This window comes from Diceros bicornis, chromosome 5, assembly GCF_020826845.1.
Source record: "Diceros bicornis minor isolate mBicDic1 chromosome 5, mDicBic1.mat.cur, whole genome shotgun sequence".
NCBI lineage: Eukaryota > Metazoa > Chordata > Mammalia > Perissodactyla > Rhinocerotidae > Diceros > Diceros bicornis.
In genome coordinates this window covers 1,674,930-1,695,209 of record NC_080744.1, presented here as the reverse complement: position 1 = coordinate 1,695,209, position 20,280 = coordinate 1,674,930, and the positions used below count along the sequence as shown (strand labels likewise).

The following is a 20,280-nucleotide window of genomic DNA, read 5'->3' as shown; positions in this document are numbered from 1 at the left end:
AATGTCAAGTTAGGGTTCTCAATTTTATTTTCTTGGCAAAGGAATGTTTTGGAGATTTTACAGAAAGGGAGTGGCATCAATAAGTCACCTTTAAGAGTAATGGATAAGTGTGTAAGAGGGTATGGAGGGGAGAAATACTGGGCAGGGAGCCTCAGTAACAATACTGTAGTAAATCAAGTGAGAAGCTTACTACTTCCCCCATTTTGTATAAGCTCCTGATACTTTGAAATTATGCCTTCAGCTCAATCCCCATCTGCCAAATGTCTGATGACTCACTCTCATTCCCTGATGACTCTGACCGTGGCTCATATGCTTTTTTCTCTACTTCAAAACCCACCATCACTGGGACTGCAAAAGCCCACTGCTCTGGACTTAGGTTTTCCAACCTCATCCTGAAGACATTCTCCCACACCTCCATGCACTCTCTGCTCCTAAGACCACATCCTGGACCCTGTCATCAGCTCTGATAGAGAATTCACACTACTCCAAACTCCTCCTCCTTGGAGCTTACTCTCTCACTCACTCCCATTACACTGCTTTAATGTTCACACTGAAAATCCCAAGTCCACCAATCCACTACTTTCTCACTCTCCATCAGCATTTCTCTTATCTTCACTTTTCTTCCTATCCAGTTTTTATCTGGTGGTCCACAATTTCAAGCTATCTCTTGCCAATATCCTAAATTCCCTTTGCCCCACTGTCCTTCAGTATACTGGCAAGCCAAAATGACAAGCCTGGATGAATTAAACTAGCTACCTTTGTGTTTACACCTGGGATACCAATCACTGCTGGAGGAAATTACACAGCAGAACACAAAGAAAATTCATCTCATCCGAGGCTTCAGCTTTGCCCACAAACACTTCTCTAGTCATTAACCCATCCATTCTCTTCAATTACTATTTCACACCTTCACACTCTTCAAACTCACCCATCTTCCTTCACACTTTCAGATGACCTTGCCACTTACTTCACAGAGAAAACAAACAAGATAACTTCTAGCTACATTCTCAACTATCCTCTCTGATGCAAGGGAAGAAGTGTTTCTTTATCTGAGATCAAGTCCCTCCTCAAAATCTAGATCCCAGCCTCTCCTTCCTTCTCAGGGCTGTGAGTATTCATCTTGCTTCTCTTGAATCTTCTATCTACTGAGTCGTTTTTTTTTTTTTTTTTTTTTAATTTTATTTACTTATTTTTTTTCCCCAAAGCCCCAGTAGATAGTTGTATGTCATAGCTGCACATCCTTCTAGTTGCTGTATGTGGGACGCGACCTCAGCATGGCCGGAGAAGCAGTGCGTCGGTGCGCGCCCGGGATCCGAACCCAGGCCACCAGCAGCAGAGCACGCGTGCTTAACTGCTAAGCCACGGGGCCGGCTCTCTACTGAGTCCTTTCCATAGGCGTTTAATCCTGTTCAAATTTTTTTACTCCACATAAAAATCAAAATCAATCCTCTGCCAACTTATTTTCCTCTAGCTACTGCTCTATCTCACCCCTAGCTTTCACAATTAAATTTCATCAATGAATTACTATACTTATCTTTCAAACCACTCCAATCTAGCTTCACCTCTACTATTTGAAAATTATCCTTTTAAAGTAATCAAACACCACCACCTAAATCCGAAGACTTCTTTAATTTAACTCCTAAGCAGTATTCTCGCTGAAACTTTACTTCCTTCTCTTAATGTTCTTTATCAAACTTTCGCTATTTCTCTTAGCCTACTTGATTCTTAAATTTTGGGAGAAACCTCAAGATGCTGTCCTAGGCCCTCTTCTTTTCTCATCCTACATGCTAGCCTTTGGTGATCACATTTACTCCTTAAGGTGTAACTATATCTATATCTAATGATGCTCACATTTATACCTCCAGTCCAAGCTTTTCTCCCCAAGCTACAACCACCTAACTTTTCTCCATTTGGAAATCTTGTGCAACATCAAAATTACTATATATAAAACCGAACTCATCTTTCTTCCAAAATCTGATTTTACTCTATAGTGTTCCTATCTCAATAAATGGCACTTGTATATTTACCCAGCAGTTCAAGCCAAAATCTGGGAGTACTCTTTGCTCACCCCCACTCTCATGTCTTCTCTTATACATTACTATATGTATCATATAATTCTTGAATGAGTCCACTTTCCTCCATCCTTGTTCTACCACCTTAGCTGAAACACCACTGTCTCTGTCCTTGGATGACTTCAATAGCCTCGTAATTGGTTTTCAGGAATGGCATCACCACTCTGAGGTCGCAGAGAGCTTTAAAGAATGCACATCTGATCATGTCACCCCTTTACACTTTCCCGGCTTCTAACGCCCTCAAGCTAAAGCCCAAAACTGTGAACGTGGTTTGAAATGGCTAGTCTAGCTCTGTAATCTCATCTCCCACCACTTCCTTCCTTGTTTTCTGCTCTAACAAGGCTAACTTTTCTTTAGTTCCTCAACACCACCATCTCTTTTGTCACCAGGCCTTCAAACATGCTATTATTCCCTCTGCTCAGAACATTTCTGCCTGCTCTCTTCCTCTAATTCCGATTTATCCCTCAGGTTTTCAGCTTACATAACGCTCCTATAGTGAGTCCTTTCCTGTCCCTATAACATGCCTCTGTAGCACACTATATTTCCCTCCCATTCCCTAACAGTTATCACTCTTGTAAATTAATTGTTGGGATTTCCGAATTTCCTTTGAGGCTGTGCACACCATAAAGTTCTCTGAAGGCACAGATAGTGTCAATCTCATACACTATTGTGTTCCCAACTGCCTGGCACAAGATTTTGCATTTCAAGGACTGAAAAGTGTGATGATATCATTAAACAGAAATAGAGAACTCAGAAGGTAGAGTGGATTTGGGAGGCCCAGCAAAACGGTGTGGGAATAAAAGAGGAGTTTGGTCATTTACATAACCAGTGAAAAATTAATTGGGCAATCAAGGAATATCCAATTCTACATTTAAGCTGTAACAATTTTAATAATTTTTTAACTTTTAAGGAATTAAAATCTTATTATTAGAATTCTGTAAATTATGGTTTAAGTAGGAAAAAACCTATGTATGGCTCGTTTATTTAATATTTTCAATTAAAGTTCATTTACCATTCAATGAAATACTCTTGGGTACCTACTACATGCAAGACTATGCTATCTATATACTAGGCGATGGTTCGTTTTCAAAGATTGTGTAACGACTATTTCTATTAAGTACACACACAGAAATGATGGTGTATTAACTAAGGGAGCAGGCTCTGGAGATAGTTTGTGTGGATCCAAATCCTGGTTTCACTACTTACTAACCATACGATTTTGGGCAAATTACTTCTCTTCTTTCTCTGTTTCCTCATTTGTAAAATGGGGATAGTAATAGTACCTATTGCACAGGATTGTTTTGAGTATTAGATGCGTTAACATGGAAATTATTGGGCCTAATACTTGGTACACAATGACTACTCAATGAGTGTTAGTAGTTATCACGATACTTATATGGTATAATTTAAAACTTCAGAACAGGAAGTAGAAAATTTCCTTCAATAAATAATGACACATAAAGTGTAGTGCTACAGTCTTACCAGAAGTGAAGATAGAGATATAAAGGGAAATAAAGTCATAAAGAGAAATGAAGAGACAGATTCAGAGAAACCCAGAAATAAAAAGGAATCATAAAAGGAGAGGAAGAGACACTGGTGGAAAAATACAGTTGTGTTATGGACAGGCATAAATATATACTTGCCAAAGGGCAGGAAGTCCCTCACTCCTGATTTACCAGTTGTTGTTAAATATAACATATTCAAAATAATTCTACAATATTTTCAGAAAAGGTAAGCATAATTAGAAATAGCTCTACATGTAATTATATAAGAAATAGTTCTGAACAAGTACTAGAAAGAATAAAATTTCTATGTGAACCTCAACTTAATTTTTAAAAATTGTTTGTATTTTGTTAATGATCTGTATAATAGAGAAACTACAAAAACGATCAACTGGATTTCTAGAGAGTCTCTTTTGTGAAAAATAATATGTACATGTGCTCTGGCTAAACTTCTGTTCTCTTAGTCCAAAGCAATGTTCCTAAAACCTTTATTTCTTTGGAAACAGATGTCCTTTCTCTTGAGAGAAAGACCAAACTCTCACTGCAGAAGTCAAGGTCTAGGGAGAAGGGACAGCACTCCTGGGAGGAGAAGAGGCAGATCTGATTCTAATCTTAGCTACCTCTTAGTAACTTTAGACAAACCAACTAAGAAAATAAAATGATATAGTGTTAAGAAGAATAGTAATCCCAGTTCTTTGCAGAGAACTACAAACAAGTCTGCAAAGAACTAGGATTAACAAAAGTGTCAACCAACTGTTATGTTCTGTACCTTATACCACAATTTAAAAAAAGTATCAACTGGTAATTATATGCAGAGTAAGTTTAGTTTACATTGCTAATTAATCTTTGTAGCTAGATCTGTTTTAACTAACTTAAAAGAGTGAATCAGAAAACTAACTCTAAGGCCATACTAAGCATTTATTTTCAAATACTAGACTGTGAACGCCCCTTACCTCAAAGTCGTCATCGTCTCCTTCAGTGTAATGTGCATGGTGGTCTGGATTGTTCACTTTGTCCAACAGCTCAACTGCTAGGGCCCTAGAGAGACCTGGCTGCCCTACAAAAGTATGCTAAGTCAAAACAAAAAACAAGACAAAACTTCATGAGTGTGCTATTATCTCTATGGCCTACAGAAAATGTTATTTGTACTTTTCCATTCAGTAACTATCAGAGACAAGCATATGGGAGCCCACTAATACAAATAAGTTAGAGAATGCATTAGTAAAAATGTTAGTCAAAGAATCCATAATTATATACTATAAAACTAAAGAACCTTTGTAATGTAAGTTTATAATGTGAATAATTTCTCTATGTGAAGTTACCTGATCTCTATTAGGTTTTAAAACTAAAACTTTGGCTCTAACAAGAACATTCATTACTCACGTCATTAGACTGATATGCAAATGAATACTGTGGTACAGTCCATATCACAGGAAGAAAAAAGCTTGTGTATTTCTCACTTGCATACATTTAATTCAGTAAAATTATGTTAATGTACAGACATTAAATTTTACATTTAAATAGAATTTTCTTAGACGGTTATAATCATTGACTTTTTCTAATAAGAAAATATTTTACAAACACATATACACACAGAGCATTTTATAAATTTATATAAGAAGCCAAGACAAGCAATTAATTTTAGCAACATTTTCAAGAGTTTTCTCTAGGGCAAGGGTTGGCAAACTACAGCCCATGGGCAAAATCTGGCACGCTGCCTCTTTTTGTAAACCAGTTTTAGTGGGTATTAAAGCCATACTCATCTGTGTGTACCGTTATCGCTACTTTTGTACACCATACAACAGCAAAACTGAGTAGTTGCGACAGAGACTGCATGGCCCACAAAGCCTAAAATATTTACTGTCTGGCTCTTTACAGAAAGTCTGCTGACCCCCGCTATAAGAGATCATTAACATTTTTATATTAAAAAACCAAAATACTTTTGTTCTAGTGATATGCCTAATTACTGCATGACTACAGAAAATCCCCTATAATTTCAATGACTTACAGTCAGAAGTCTTTCAGCGGTTGGCCTTTTTTTGGGGTTTTTAGTTAGTGCTATTTTGACAAAATTATGGAATGTTGATGACCTTCAAATAAAAAGAGACACGTACAAAAATATTTCACTAATATTAGTTTTTTGGTGTTACTAAATAAAATTAACTTACAAGCAGTTAGAAAGTCTGAAACACATGATCTTTTTCTTAGGCCTCTTAGCACTACATAAGCCAAAAAACGAAACCCAAAGCACAGTATATTCCTTGAAAACATGTGTCAGTTTCATCTCTTAAGTAAAACACAATTAACAGAACAGTAATATACAACCTCTAAAAAATACACTAAAAACTAGAAATGGGTAGCTGTGTCATTTATAGGATTTATAACCTTGTGTTCTAGGTACCACTTACGAATCAAAATGACCTTTTCTCATTGCCTAACCCACGTAGTATGTAAATGTTTTGCTATACCAACAGAGTTGGACGGCATGAGGTAGGGTGGGTAATGTAAGAGATTATTTAAACCCTTAAAAGGTCACTGAAGTTCTTAGGAACAAGGGCAACAAAGAGAGAGCAATTTTAGCAACCAGAAGAGTTTTCCTGCCACCTGCACTGATGAAGTGGGGAAAGGAAGACATAAATTAAAGGAATCATGTTTTGATTACTAATTAACGGCAAAGAGTGGTATTTGCCCATTGTCAAGATTCCACTGGAGAAGGGAGTGAGCAAGAACCAAAGAGACAAAATAGCCTTAGTCATTACCAATGACAGCAACCACAGAGCTGTTCTCTGCAGAGAAATCAAATCGCTGCACGACATCCGGTGACTGTGGTGGGGATACATGCAGTCAGAGAGTACGTGAGACTGGCAAAGGTCTTCAATGGTAAAGACTGCGCTGGAATCTGACTGTGAATTCAGCCTTAGAGCTAAGAGTCATTCATTCCCAAATGAATATTCAGTCACTCCTGCCATAAAACCCTCCAGTCCCAGCTGCTTAGGAACTTAAGGTAACAAGGAATAGGAGGAAATCTGTGTTAAGACAGACGGACACAGCTAGCAGTGGGGTATAAATTCCTTCACTTCCACAGTGACTTGCCTTTCACTCCTGGCATCATCCCCAGAAGGCCTGCCTCCTAAGTAATTCTACGCACAGAAAGGCTAACAAAACATGAAACAGTGGTTTAGAACCTGTTTTGGGGACAGGCCTCTTAGAATCTGAAATAAGATACGAATTGTCTCCCCAGAAAAATGAATATACATATGGAATTTGGGGGTCCATGGACCCCCCCAAGAGATCCACGTAATCTATATGAAGAATTCCTGAATTGAAGAACTTGGAAACTTTTATTTGCATAGTTTCTTTTATTAAATGTATGGAAAAATCATACCAGAAAAATAATTTTCAATTTTTATCATCCAATTGAAGATGTCCTTATGGACTGTAAGAATAGGCAAACTGCTTTACTTTGTAAGAGAAAGAAGAGATTAGGATGAAAATAAGTAACAATCTTTTTGAATATTAGGGAAGGAAGGTAGAGAAAAGCCAGTAGGGAGTGATTTTAAGTGTCATGGTGTCTTGACATGAGTACAGCCATGTTTGGCCGCTCCATTGACCTACAGCCACCAGCACAAAAAGAAATACAAAGCTGCTTTCTGCGTGGTGGGAACCGGCCCTTCTCTCACGGAGGGAGTTACAGGTTGTAACATTTCAAGGCTCTTGGAGCGTCGTAGCACGGGATGGACTGGCCATCTATGCCGGGCTGGGACGATAACCAAAGAAAACAATGCACATACACAACTACTGGGCTGGGACGTTAGCCAGGGGGCTCAGTGCACGTACACCACTGATAACCATTTTGTGCATGAAAACACTAAATGCTTGCTCTACAAACTCTGTAATTGCTTACTCTAAAAATTACTGATGATATAAAAACTGCTGAAAACTGAGCCCTAGTGAGAGTTCCACCTGTGGAAGGGACACCTTGCCCAGGACGTGTGATCCTTGCCCAGCCGCGTCGATTGACAGGGCTCTCCCGACAGTGGGGCGTGGATGTTGTGAGTAACTGATTTGATGTAAAGTAATTGATTTAATGTAAAGTAATTGATTTGATGTGTTCTCTTTTCGGTCAACCTGGTGTTTCTCTTTCTGGTTGATTTGTGTCATTTCTCTTCAGCCGATGTGGGTGTTTTCCCTTTCCAGTCGGGCTGATGTTTTTTCCCTCTTAATATTTGACCTATTTAGATCTGTTTACAGACTGTCACCTTTACTATCCTCTATATAATAAAATATACCTTCGGTCCATTTGTTTGGAGTGAAAAGTGTCTTTTACGTCTCCGATCGAATCCCCAAACCTCTCATAACATAATTGGCGCTGTGAGCAGGATTCGATTAAGGAGATGCCTTTCCTATTCAAACGAAAGGTAACTGAAGCCAAGTTGGAAGAGATCCCAGGATGGGAAGACCCTCCCTTTTGCATTCTGGCTGGGGAGTGGGCTCATAGGTCAGGATTATGTGAATCTTGGGATGTTCGTCTGCAAGATATAAATCATTGGATGTGACCAAAACTTTGCAGACAGTAGGAAAAAAGAGATAATGTTTCTTTTCTGGCACGGCGAGGTTAATATTTATTGACTGCTTATCGTCGGGCTATGGAAGATAGGGATAAAATACAAGGGAAAATGTACTCTTAAAAAAAAAAGTTTCAAATTTACAGTCCCGGCTGATGTCACCCAAAATAGAAACTCTTTCCTTGCCATGAGCCTGGCATTCTAGTTTTATTTGGCCCCTCTTAAGTGACAAATAGTGAGCCTAAATGTGTATCCAATAATAATTTGGCGAGCCAGCCGGGAGGCTCTTTGTCCATGGCTCGGTGGGCCTGGGCTGGGTGGGATGTCCTGGAAAACAGTCCAACAGCTGCCTAGGTGATTTTCCCTAGGGACTGCTCCCAGTGCTTTCCATCTGACCTGGCACCGCTGACCCTGGGCACATTTTTCTTATGACAGGAAAACAGGCTCTAAAATTATTTGTTTGTTTGCCTATTTGTTTGTTTTTGCTTACACCAACAACTCCCTTCCCCTCCATCTGGAGTCCTGTCTCTTTAAGAGGCAGGGCTATCCCTACTGGAGTGGAAATAATTGTAGGACTTTTACCCGGAATCTGTTAGATGCATCTATCTGTTCTGTTTGGGATCCCATTTAACTGTCTATTCTATATGTTTGTAATTTTAAAGGGGAGAAGTTCCATCTGTCCCCAAGGAGAGCCCTCTGGGCCACCTCTTGGCTAAATGGGCTATATTCAGCTAGGAGCCCATATCCAAGAAGATAAGTTTTTTATTATAACACCACATTGCCACAATATTCCATAGACTCCAGAGAGGAAAAGTGACCAAAATGGGGCAATTTCAATTTAAACTTTTGAAGTAATTTAAAATTGAAATGGCTATTCTGGAGAATCTGATGAGTTCACCTTAAGGGTCGCCCTTAAAAGAGAGGATTCAAAACCTCTCACGATGAAATGCAATCTTTAATTAATACACAGAGACTTCTAAAAGACAAAGTTATTTCAAAAACAGCTTCCAAAATCTTTTTGGTAACTTGAAGCTTTAGAGTTTTGCTAAATTAAGTTAATAAAAATTTATTGAGTCTCTGGTCATTCCCACATAAGATAAAACATTAAAAATTGGTTACTAAGCATAGATTTGTCTGCCTTTGGTTTCTTATCTCAAAAAAACTAAAAGATGCTTACATTTATTAATAAACATGTTATGTACATGTTAAAAAATTTTCTATAAAAAAATACACATTTCTGAAAAGTCTGTATACAAAAAAAACAAAAGGTATGTTGTCCATAAAAAAGGTATAAAAAATAAAGATATTTATGTTTGTTTTGTTAAAAAAAATAAATTTGTCCTAAAGTACTAAAAAAAAAAAAAAGGCGTAGGACAAATTCTAAATGTAAAAAATAAGTGACAAAAGGTTTGTAAAAGTGAAGCCCTGAGGAGTTTTGCACATGATCAAGTTGGCTAAAGTAAGCTAATAAAAAATTAAAATTTGACTTTCTCTCTTTAAAGGTAATTTTCTTAAACTTTTAGTCTGCTCTTTATATAGAGATTAAAAGGTGTTCTTTTGAGTAAGTCTATGTAAAAGACAAAACACCTATGTTTTGTTAAAATAATTTCCTATGTTCAAAAGGACTAAAGTCTCTCCCTTAAGGTTTTTGTTTTTGTTTTTTGACTGTTTTAACTCTCTGTTTGCCTTTAACTGTTTCTGTTGTCAACTTGATTAAATAAATAACTAGGCATTGTTTCCTATTTGACCAAATGTTTTAAAATCTTTTAATATTTTTGATAAACTTCTGCCAAAATTAAAGTTTTTTTTAACTTAAAAAAAAAATTACAAAAAGACATATGATTATGATGCCAAAATACAATTGTTACTGTATTTCATGTTGATGCTCACAGTTCTTTAATTTCTACAAAACAAAAGTATAACTCTTATGCTGATCAGCTGGTACAAAGTCATGCAACGCACAACCCAGGCTTAGCACAATAGGTCCACAAAAATAGTGGACACTTGGGAGAACAAACTTCATACAGGTGGGCACAACAAAGGGAAATCCTTGTCACCCATGATGATATTGCCACTGCAGTAAAACAATGTCAGTTATGCCAACAGTTAAATAAATGGGGAGTCCCACACCCCTACCAAGGTCATATCCAAAAGGGATTATTTCCCGCCCATACCTGACAAATAGATTTTATTGGACCATTGCCAAATTCTTATGGCTATACTTATGCCTACACTGCTGTTGATACATATTCTGGTTATTTATTGGCTATACCAGCTAAAGTGGCCACTCAACAGAGTGCCATAAAATTATTAGATACAATTAAGTTATATTATAAAACACCAAGACAAATTCAGAGTGACAACGGTTCCCACTTTACAGGTAAGTTGATTCAAACCTATACCAAGAAAAATTATATAAAATGGATTTATCATATACCTTATTACCCCCAAGCTGCAGGCCTCATAAAACAAATAAATGGATTGCTTAAACAACAATTGAGAAAACTTGGTCATGGCTCATTAAAGGGGTGGCACAACCATCTAAATACTGCTCTAAATATGTTAAATAACAGGCCACTAGGCCCTAATGAGACTCCTCTGTCAAGGTTGTTACTAGCAAAGATTACAAAAATGGCAGCCACCACCCATAAGCTTATGACCTTAACCTATTGGCCCCTGACTCAATCTGCTAAACCGCCTTTTCGTGCCACGGCCAAAGCGGCTGGATTAGATTTATCTACTGTTCATTCTATTCAATTGCCCCCTAAGAAGCAGTCTATAGTCCCTACTGGGATAGGGGTACAATTTCCCAAAAATACCTTTGGTTTGTTAAAAGGACGCTCTGGACTGGCAGCAAAAAGTATTGATGTACTGGGAGGAGTTATTAATCCAGATTACTAGGAAAAAATAAAATTTATATTATATAATGATAGTGACACAGTACTAACTATAGAGTCTGGAAAACGAGTGGGGCAATTATTGGTGCTTCCCCTCCTGACTCCAAATGTGTCACAAGGACAACCTCCAAGTAAATTAACTAAAAAAAAAATACAAGGATTTGGGTCTACAAATAAATAAAAACCTGGAACAAAAGTGTGGGTAACACATCCATCCAATGCAGCTCCCCGTGCCGCAAAAGTAGTGGCCCAAGGGCCCACTACAACACTCATAGTTATGTATCCAGGAAATAAACAGTTATATCATGTTCCTAAAAATTCTGTTTCTTTGCGTAAATAAATACTCCTGCTGTGTTCGCTATGCTGTGCTGCACCTCCATGTCTGCTGCAGACCTACACACAGAGGCATTAGTTGCCTCTGTAGGACAACCTTTGACCCTACACTGTTAGACCAACTGCTCTACACCAGTGGGGCCTATAACCTGGACTACAAATGGCCAAAAAATTTGGTCTCAAAAACAACAAACAACTTCGCAATATAAGATAATTTCTCTATTACCCTGCCTTCTGCTACCCTCCGTGATGGGGGCTGATCTGGACTTCTACAAGCTGGTTTGTTAGGCCTAAGTATTACCTTATCTAATGTTATCTTTGATACTGTACATGATTTACAAGATCAAATTAATAACATTTCATATTCTAAGGGGTTGTTTGATTGGTTACCTTGGGGTTTGGGTCCTTTATTACAAGATAGTTTTATAATTATTGTAGTCATTGGATTTTGGATTCTTGGATGTGCCTTATGTACTTGTGTACAAAGTTCATTGTCTGTGCATATGGTGTCTTATGGTTAATGGAGACGGCCACGGCCAAATATGTCTTGACATGAGTACAGCCATGTTTGGCCGCTCCATTGACCTACAGCCACCAGCACAAAAAAAAATACAAAACTGCTTTCTGCGTGGTGGAAACCGGCCCTTCTCTCACGGAGGGAGTTACAGGTTGTAACATTTCAAGGCTCTTGGAGCGTCGTAGCACGGGATGGACTGGCCATCTATGCCGGGCTGGGACGATAACCAAAGAAAACAATGCACATACACAACTACTGGGCTGGGACGTTAGCCAGGGGGCTCAGTGCACGTACGCCACTGATAACCATTTTGTGCATGAAAACACTAAATGCTTGCTCTACAAACTCTGTAATTGCTTACTCTAAAAATTACTGATGATATAAAAACTGCTAAAAACTGAGCCCTAGTGAGAGTTCCACCTGTGGAAGGGACACCTTGCCCAGGACGTGTGATCCTTGCCCAGCCGCGTCGATTGACAGGGCTCTCCCGACAGTGGGGCGTGGATGTTGTGAGTAACTGATTTGATGTAAAGTAATTGATTTAATGTAAAGTAATTAATTTAATATGTTCTCTTTTCAGTCAACCTGATGTTTCTCTTTCTGGTTGATTTGTGTCATTTCTCTTCAGCCGATGTGGGTGTTTTCCCTTTCCAGTCGGGCTGATGTTTTTTCCCTCTTAATATTTGACCTATTTAGATCTGTTTACAGACTGTCACCTTTACTATCCTCTATATAATAAAATATACCTTCGGTCCATTTGTTTGGAATAAAAAGTGTCTTTTACGTCTCCAATCAAATCCCCAAACCTCTCATAACACATGGTATCTGGGAAACCTCTTCATATCACTTTCCATGAAAGTCAACATGTAATTAATAGAAGTAAAGGAATACAGGGCAAAAATATGATATCCAAAATCTTAATGTATTCATATCAAATCCTTTGCTTACCACACCTCTCACCCAAGCTGCCAAAACACTAAGAAAATGATCAGAGTTTTACAAGAGCAGTAGATGATTAAAAATCTTTTGTATTGACACGAGTTTCCTCCTATTCCTTGTTACTATAAGTTCCTAAGCAACTAGAACTGACCAGAAAATAAACCTAATCCTTGCCATAGCTCTGCAAGTAAATTGGATATATAACTTCGGGTAAACTCATTAATGGCTCTGGCGTTCAGTTTCAAAACCTATAAAATAAGGGAACTGAACCTGTGTCCCTCTCAATTGTAAAATTCTATAAATCTATATATTCTTTAACTCACCATTTTGTTTTGTCCTTTAGTTTTGGAGGCTGAAAATTACTTTTTGACATTAAGAAGAGGGCCCTGAAATAAAAATTTTAGTTAAAGAGAAATACCTAAATACTTTTGTAATGAATTTATACAAGATTACTACATATGCAGGCACTGATGAGAACTGGTATAGAATATGGAAACTAAATTTTTTATATTTTGGATAGCTTATGGAAAATTTTTCCTGGCTATAGAGAGGATATTTAAATTTCAAACAAACTCTTATTCACAAGGCAAAGCTACCAAATGTTAGAGAAGGGTTTTATTACCACATGGTTACATGTGTAACTAGCACTGTATCTTAGGCACAAGTCTACACAGTTGCATACCATTCTGTAACACACAGACATGACATGTTACTCCAACACAGGGTTGTATGTTTAACCAAAGACTGGCCTCTACAATTATTTTGGGTGTATAGGCAAATTATATCCACTTCCTAGAATTGTTTCCCTTTTTGGACAATAATTTTCCACATTCTCTCGTTATGAATGATACAGAAGTCAACCTGTAAGAGGACTTTCTTTCTCTATGAATTCACCTTTGACCAATTTTTTATGGACTATGGGGGTAGAAAGATGGAAGATTTAAGAAGAAAGTTCTAAAATGCTCTATTTCAGTATTTCCTACAAAATCCCTTCCAGGTTTCTAAGCAAACTCCTCAGTCTTTTTTAAAATACCAAAGATATTCTCTCCTTTTAAAATTAAATGATTTATATATAAAGGAAAATGGAAAAAGAAAAAAAGTCTATTCTCCTGGCACTCTAAGACATTATTTTAAATTTTCTGCTTTCCTTTTAGTCTTTATCTTAATGCTAATCAATTACTACATTATTATAATTATATTAGGTAATATTACGTTCTGCTTTTTTCACTAATAATCAATTATCCATGTTGCTTTGGTTTATACCTATGTAATAGCTGCCTTTAACTGCTAAGAAAATTGCTTAACAATTCACCAACTATTGGACTTTAGATTTTTTCCCTGTTATTCTGAAATGGACAATTCTTAGCTTTTTCTTATTTTAGATTATTTCCTAAGTATAACTTTCCAAGTAGCGGAATCACTGAAACATTTGTATTGCCCATAACAAACAACATCAAATTATTTTCCTAAAGGTCTGTACTTATCGGCATATCAGCTAAAAGTAGATATCTTTTAACTTGTATATCTTGAGTTACTTGTGAGGTCAAAGAGTTTTCCATCTTTCTTTAGTATCTGGTACTGTGCATAAACAATCTACTTTTGCCTACAGAGTCTCTGAGTGAGTTCTTTATGTAATTAATATATACTAATCTGCTGTCTATCATATGTTAGGAGAACACTTCCCCCCACTGATTTGCTTTTTAACTTCACACTATTTACCTTAGAAGTTTAAATTTTAGCCCAATTTATCTTTTCCTTCAAAATATTAAAAACCCTTTCAAAGGCCCTCAAATATTTTTTTCTGGGAGGCAATATGCCCTAAAATGTAAATAATAATTATACTAAGCATGGCTACGTCTTCATTATCCCTATACAAACTAATAAGAAGCAAAATCAAAAGAGAATAGAAAAAAAATCTCACCTGCACTGTGTCATTTCTTTATAATTCTACTTATGACAAAAAGGAAACAAGTTCAAATTGATGGAAGAATAAATGTAAAGACTTAAAAAAGACGTTTTAAAATGATAAGTGCTGTATCTTGGTATGACTGTTAAGGGAAATTTGTTTCATGGGAAGCTGCAGACAGTGCAGACAATTCACTCTGCCTTGTCTTAGGGACAGCAACACAAGACAGCGGGTTTAGGTGAGATTAGCCCTGAGTCCCTGATAATACTTTTACTACTTTTACATACTTGAAAATGAGCTTGGAATACACAAGTTATCAGTATCTCACTGTCCCTGAAGACTTCATTAGTAACTGCATGATTGTCAACAGTGAGAATACCTCATTGGATGGAGATCAAACATCGGTGGCTGAAGTTCTCCAAGTTCAATTGCTGTGATTCCTACTGCCCAGATGTCACAGAGTTGGTTGTAGCCACCATTCTTTTCTACTGCTGCAACTTCTGGGGCCATCCTAGAAGGAATCAGTGAACATAAAATTTTATTTTAAAAAAACTATAAGAAATCTGCAGCTTTTTGTTATATTCACTAGACTTCTTTGAGGGAAAGAGGTTGAGAGGTATTTACTAGGAAAAGAAACTTTATTAGGAAAGACTTAATAAAGACCACATACACACATAGACACGTAGTCTCTTAAAATTCATCATTTAAAAATCTTGTGCTCTACTCTGAATACTGGTGCTCTGAGGAAAAATCGTGTTGTCTTCCTTTAGTTTCTGTTTTGTCAATCTTGCTATATGACATGGGAAAAAAAAGGGGCCGGCCCCGCGGCTTATGGGTTAAGTGTGCGCGCTCTGCTGCTGGCGGCCCGGGTTCGGAAGCACCGACGCACCACTTCTCCGGCCATGCTGAGGCAGCGTCCCACATACAGCAACTAGAAGGATGTGCAGCTATGACATACAACTATCTACTGGGGCTTTGGGGGGAAAAAAAAAGGAGGAGGATTGGCAATAGATGTTAGCTCAGAGCCGGTCTTCTTCAGCAAAAAGAGGAGGATTAGCACGGATGTTAGCTCAGGGCTGATCCTCCTCACAGAAAAAAAACAAAACAAAAAAAAAACACACCAAAATTCTAAGGAAGGTCAGAGAAAAGTACCCAAAAGAAATGAGTCTTACAGGATGAATTAGCAGGGAACTAAGGGAGTGGGAGCCTAGACATTTTGTCAGAGGAGACAGTGCAAATGTAGGGAGACAGGTAGAAGCACAGAGCACCTACAGAGGGGACAGGACAGCGCCACTCGCGTTTGATCTACAGACTGATCTGGGTCCACAGACTGCTTGTTATCAGTCTGTGATAAGCAGAGAAATTGAGAGCAAGCATTTACTCTAGTCCAAATACATGATCATTTCTTAGTAATTCATTTTTAATTTATTTTACAAAAGTATCAGTCAGTGATGGACAGAAAATTTTAAAAAATTGGATGTTGACCACAGATAGTTTGAGAGGGTCGAGACAGTACTTGGAGAATGAACCTCAGAGGTCGGGGCTGGATAATGAATGGCCTACTAACTCTATAAGGAAGTTTAGACTTTACTGTGAAAATGACAGATTTAATTATGGGGTATAATTGATTTAAACTCATGGCAACATGAAAGATAGTTCGAGAGAAGGTGAAACTAGAGTTGGGTGGATGAATCAGAGGACTATGTCAATAATACAAGGGAAAAAAGATAAAGGACTTTTCTGAAGGCAGTGGCAGAAGGATAGAATGAAATGGGTTGACTGAAGAGACTGATCTGAGTATAAAATGCTTGTGGATTTTATCAAACAACTGTTGAATATATATAAGACTGAAGGTCAATCAAGTAGCTCAGCTGGAGTTAGCTGTTTGGGAGTCAGTGGTATATAATGATGGCACCTGAAGGTATAAAGTATAGATGATATTGCTGAGGGGAAATACTCGTTTATTTTTTTAATGTCTACTATTTTAAAATTAATTTATATTTATATTGAACATCCACAAGGTAGAAGTTGCTTTTATACAGACTTAGGTTACAAGAAGTTACGTATGTGTGCTGCTCCTCGCTCACAGCCTCCGCGCCTCGCTCCGCTCTGACGTGGCAAAAATGTCCAGTCCTACAGAGACTGAGCTGTGCATCGAATCTCTGATTGCTGTTTTCCAGAGATACGCTGGAAAGGATGGGAACAGCAGCAAACTCAACAAGACCGAGTTCCTAACCTTCATGAATAGAGAACTGGCTGCCTTCACAAAGAACCAGAAGGACCCCGGTGTCCTTGACGGCATGATGAAGAAACTGGACCTCAACTCTGATGGGCAGCTGGATTTCCAAGAATTTCTTAATCTTCTTGGGGGCCTGGCCATAGCTTGCCATAAATCGTTTCTCAAGTCTGCTCACTTGCAGAAGTAAATGTGAGGAGCCCTTGGGCCTGGCCTCCAGACCCACTCCCTTTCCTTCTAGCCTCCTGACCATCATCTATTCCTCACAGCCCACACATACCCTGAGCCCAGCACACCTACACCCCAAACCGGCCACTCCTGCTGTTATTAATAAAACAATATCGTTTTTTAAAACAAAAACAAACAAACAAAAAAGAAGTTATGTAACACAATGTCTCTCAACTTAACAGTGGTTAAGGATACAAAATATGTATATTAAAAATGCCAACATGCAGATGTACATGCTAAATGCCAGTATTACAGACATAATAATAGAGTAAAGAGAAGAAGATGATCACCTTGGCGCAAGATGACCGAAGGCAAGTTTCCCAGAGGAAAGAAGTTGAGCTGGAACCCAGAGAAAACATATGGGTTCATCTCCTGTGCCCACCAGAGTCAGCTGATGGTGGCTAACTGCAGCGCCAGGTTAACAGAGAAGATGGATGTAGTAGGGAGGGAATAAATGATACTTGGTATAGTCAGGGTACAAAAAACTGATCATTTTGACTAGAGAAGTGTGTTCACAGGGGAGGCCAGTCACAGAAAGAGACTGAGGGGGGAAACAGGCATGCAATGAAGGAAATTCTGTAGGTAATCTAACTCATCTGTTTTCTTTTAACTTTCATTTAAGCAATATTTATTGAGGCTTTTTTTCTGTTGTTAAAATTGACATGTGTTGACAGGAGAGAATTTGGAATACATGGAAGAAAACAAGTCAAATATTATCCCACCCAGAGAAAGCCAGTTTCACATAATTTCATCCATAAATTTTACTTAAATACACACACAAATCTTCTATAAAATGGTATTTATACTATGCTACTTTTAATCTTGCATGTTATTTTTAATCTTGCTTTTTTGAAAAAGAGCATATCATGAGCCTATCCACTGACTATGCATCATCTACATGATTTGTAATACCAGCAATGTATTCCATTGATCTGAACGAATGTACATAATTTCCTTAACTAATTCCTGTTGCATATGCACACTTTCCCTTAATTTTTCATGATTAAAGTATAGTGATAAAGCTCTTTATATATAAATCTGCATGCCTCTCTGATAAATTACTACAAGCAGAATAGAGACTAAAGAACAAAAACATTGTTAAGGTTCTCAAAAAACATTATTGCCAAATTATCTTTCAAAACTGTTCTACCCATTTCCACTTTCACTGTCAAATATTTAGTGATAGTGATAGGTATTACCCATGATTCCAAATATTTTTCAATTTGATAGAAAAGAATGTCACTGTTCATTTAATTTACATTTTCAGTCATCACTGAGGGAAACATTTTTCATATTTTATGACAACTTATATGTATTATTTTAATAATTCTGCTTCTAACAAAACATTCTTTTTACTGATTTATGAAGAATATATATTAAAGATATTAAAACCTAGTTTGTCTTATTTTAGCTGATATTTCCTAGTTACTTGCCTTTTACTTTTGTTTAAGCTGGTGGACATAGAGAAGTTTTAAATTTTCATGTTGTTAAATCTATCAGTTGTTCCCTTTAACGTTTTATGCTTTTATGTCAAGAAAGGCTTACTCAACTCTTAAAGCAGATAGTCACTGACAGTTCTTTTGGTTTCACTTTTATATTTAACTATGTCCATATACAGTTTATTTTGGCATTAGGTATCAGGTAGGGAGCTACTTTTAAATTTCCTTCCAAATAATAAATTATCCAAAGACTGCACATTAAAGAATCCAACCTTTCATACAGACTTTAAATGTTACCTTTTATAAGGTTCACTAAATTATTTTACATAATAAGGTTTATTACTAGGCTTTCTATTATATTTCAATTATCTGTCTGCACTAACAAAAGCACGGCTTTGGAAGGATCAGTTGGTCAGTAGCTGGTAGGATGCCTTAGGAGTAGAGTGGCTGGTGAAGATTAACGGTAGGACAGGATGCATGAGTGTTAACAACCAGAAAGTGAAGCCCTAGATTAAAATAGAAGCAACGCCAAAAGAGAGAGTGACAAAATGACAGAAGATTATAATACTGGTCTTTCTTCTGAACATCTCACACCTGAGTCCTCTCACGACAGCATCCCAGGGACAGGCGGGATTATCAGCACTTTAACACAAGGAAAGCTGGACAGTGCAAGTGAGCATCCAAGTTCCCTAACCCAGTCAGCACCACGACAGCATCAAGGAACACGCAAGCCTCCAGACTCGGAGTCAACCATCAACTGCGTTACTAAGTGTCAACGCTGATCACTACCCTCGAAGCAACAAACATGGACAAGATTCCATCACAATGGAGTCTTACCAATAAGGGGTGCCGATGAAAGACTTTCTCTTTGCGATGGTGGCTGTTATTTTTGCAGCCACACCAAAGTCAGCTGGTGGGGAAAAAATTAAACAGAAAACTTTAGTTCTTTTCAATAAAACCACCAACATGTCTAAGTTCCACTCATAGGCATGGCATTATTAATAATTCAGATAGTAATGACAGGGAGATGTCTATAAATTGAATATCTAAACCTCTTCTTGCTTGGTTCATAACATACCCACTAAAAGAAAACAATTTATTGGCACTTCATTAAGAGTAAAGTAAAAAAAGATTTTTATTACAAGCACACTGAAGTTAATTTGGAAAAAAAGGAGCACAAAATAAAACACCCACCTGGATTCCTTTTATTCTAACACAACTAGGTTAGTATTTTGGTGCTATTTTAAAAAGGTTCTTTTTTCTATGTATAAACTTTTTTATTTTTTATTGAGGTAATGTTGGTTTATAACATTGTATAAATTTCAGGTGTACATCATTATATTTCGATTTCTGTGTAGACTACATTGTGTTCACCACCAAAAGTCTAGCTGCCATCTGTCACTGTACACGTGTTCCTTTACCTCTTTTGCCCTCCCCGTAGCCCTTTCTGCTCTGGTGACCACCAATCTGGTCTCCATATCTATGTGTTTGTTTGTTTGTTTACCTTCCACATATGAGTGAAATCATAGGGTATTTGTCTTTCTCCATCTGACTTATCTTGATTAGCATAATACTCTCAAGGTCCATTCATGTTGTTGCAAATGGCAAGATTTCATCTTTTTTATGGCTGAGTAGTATCCCATTGT

The 20,280-nt window shown here is 37.5% G+C and overlaps 2 protein-coding genes across 2 annotated transcripts in view; one reads left to right on the top strand and one right to left on the bottom strand.

Annotated features, from left to right (window-relative positions):
• MAP4K5 (mitogen-activated protein kinase kinase kinase kinase 5) overlaps positions 1–20,280 on the bottom strand; it is a 115,988-nt gene that overhangs the window by 41,044 nt on the left and 54,664 nt on the right. The window contains exons 8-12 of the mRNA XM_058540600.1: positions 19,472–19,544; positions 15,111–15,242; positions 13,149–13,211; positions 5,583–5,664; positions 4,528–4,644 (exon numbers count right to left, since the gene is read on the bottom strand). Of these exons, the coding sequence (XP_058396583.1) occupies positions 4,528–4,644; positions 5,583–5,664; positions 13,149–13,211; positions 15,111–15,242; positions 19,472–19,544 (467 nt within the window). The remainder of the gene's footprint in view (positions 1–4,527; positions 4,645–5,582; positions 5,665–13,148; positions 13,212–15,110; positions 15,243–19,471; positions 19,545–20,280) is intronic.
• LOC131405612 (protein S100-A11-like) lies at positions 16,824–17,292 on the top strand. The gene has a single exon (XM_058540601.1). The coding sequence runs from the start codon at positions 16,855–16,857 to the stop codon at positions 17,155–17,157; it is 303 nt and encodes a 100-aa protein (XP_058396584.1). The 5' UTR covers positions 16,824–16,854; the 3' UTR covers positions 17,158–17,292.

Bases quoted from the DNA above. Each gene is read 5' to 3' on its own strand.
- LOC131405612 (XM_058540601.1), top strand. From the start codon at position 16,855: ATGTCCAGTCCTACAGAGACTGAGCTGTGCATCGAATCTCTGATTGCT.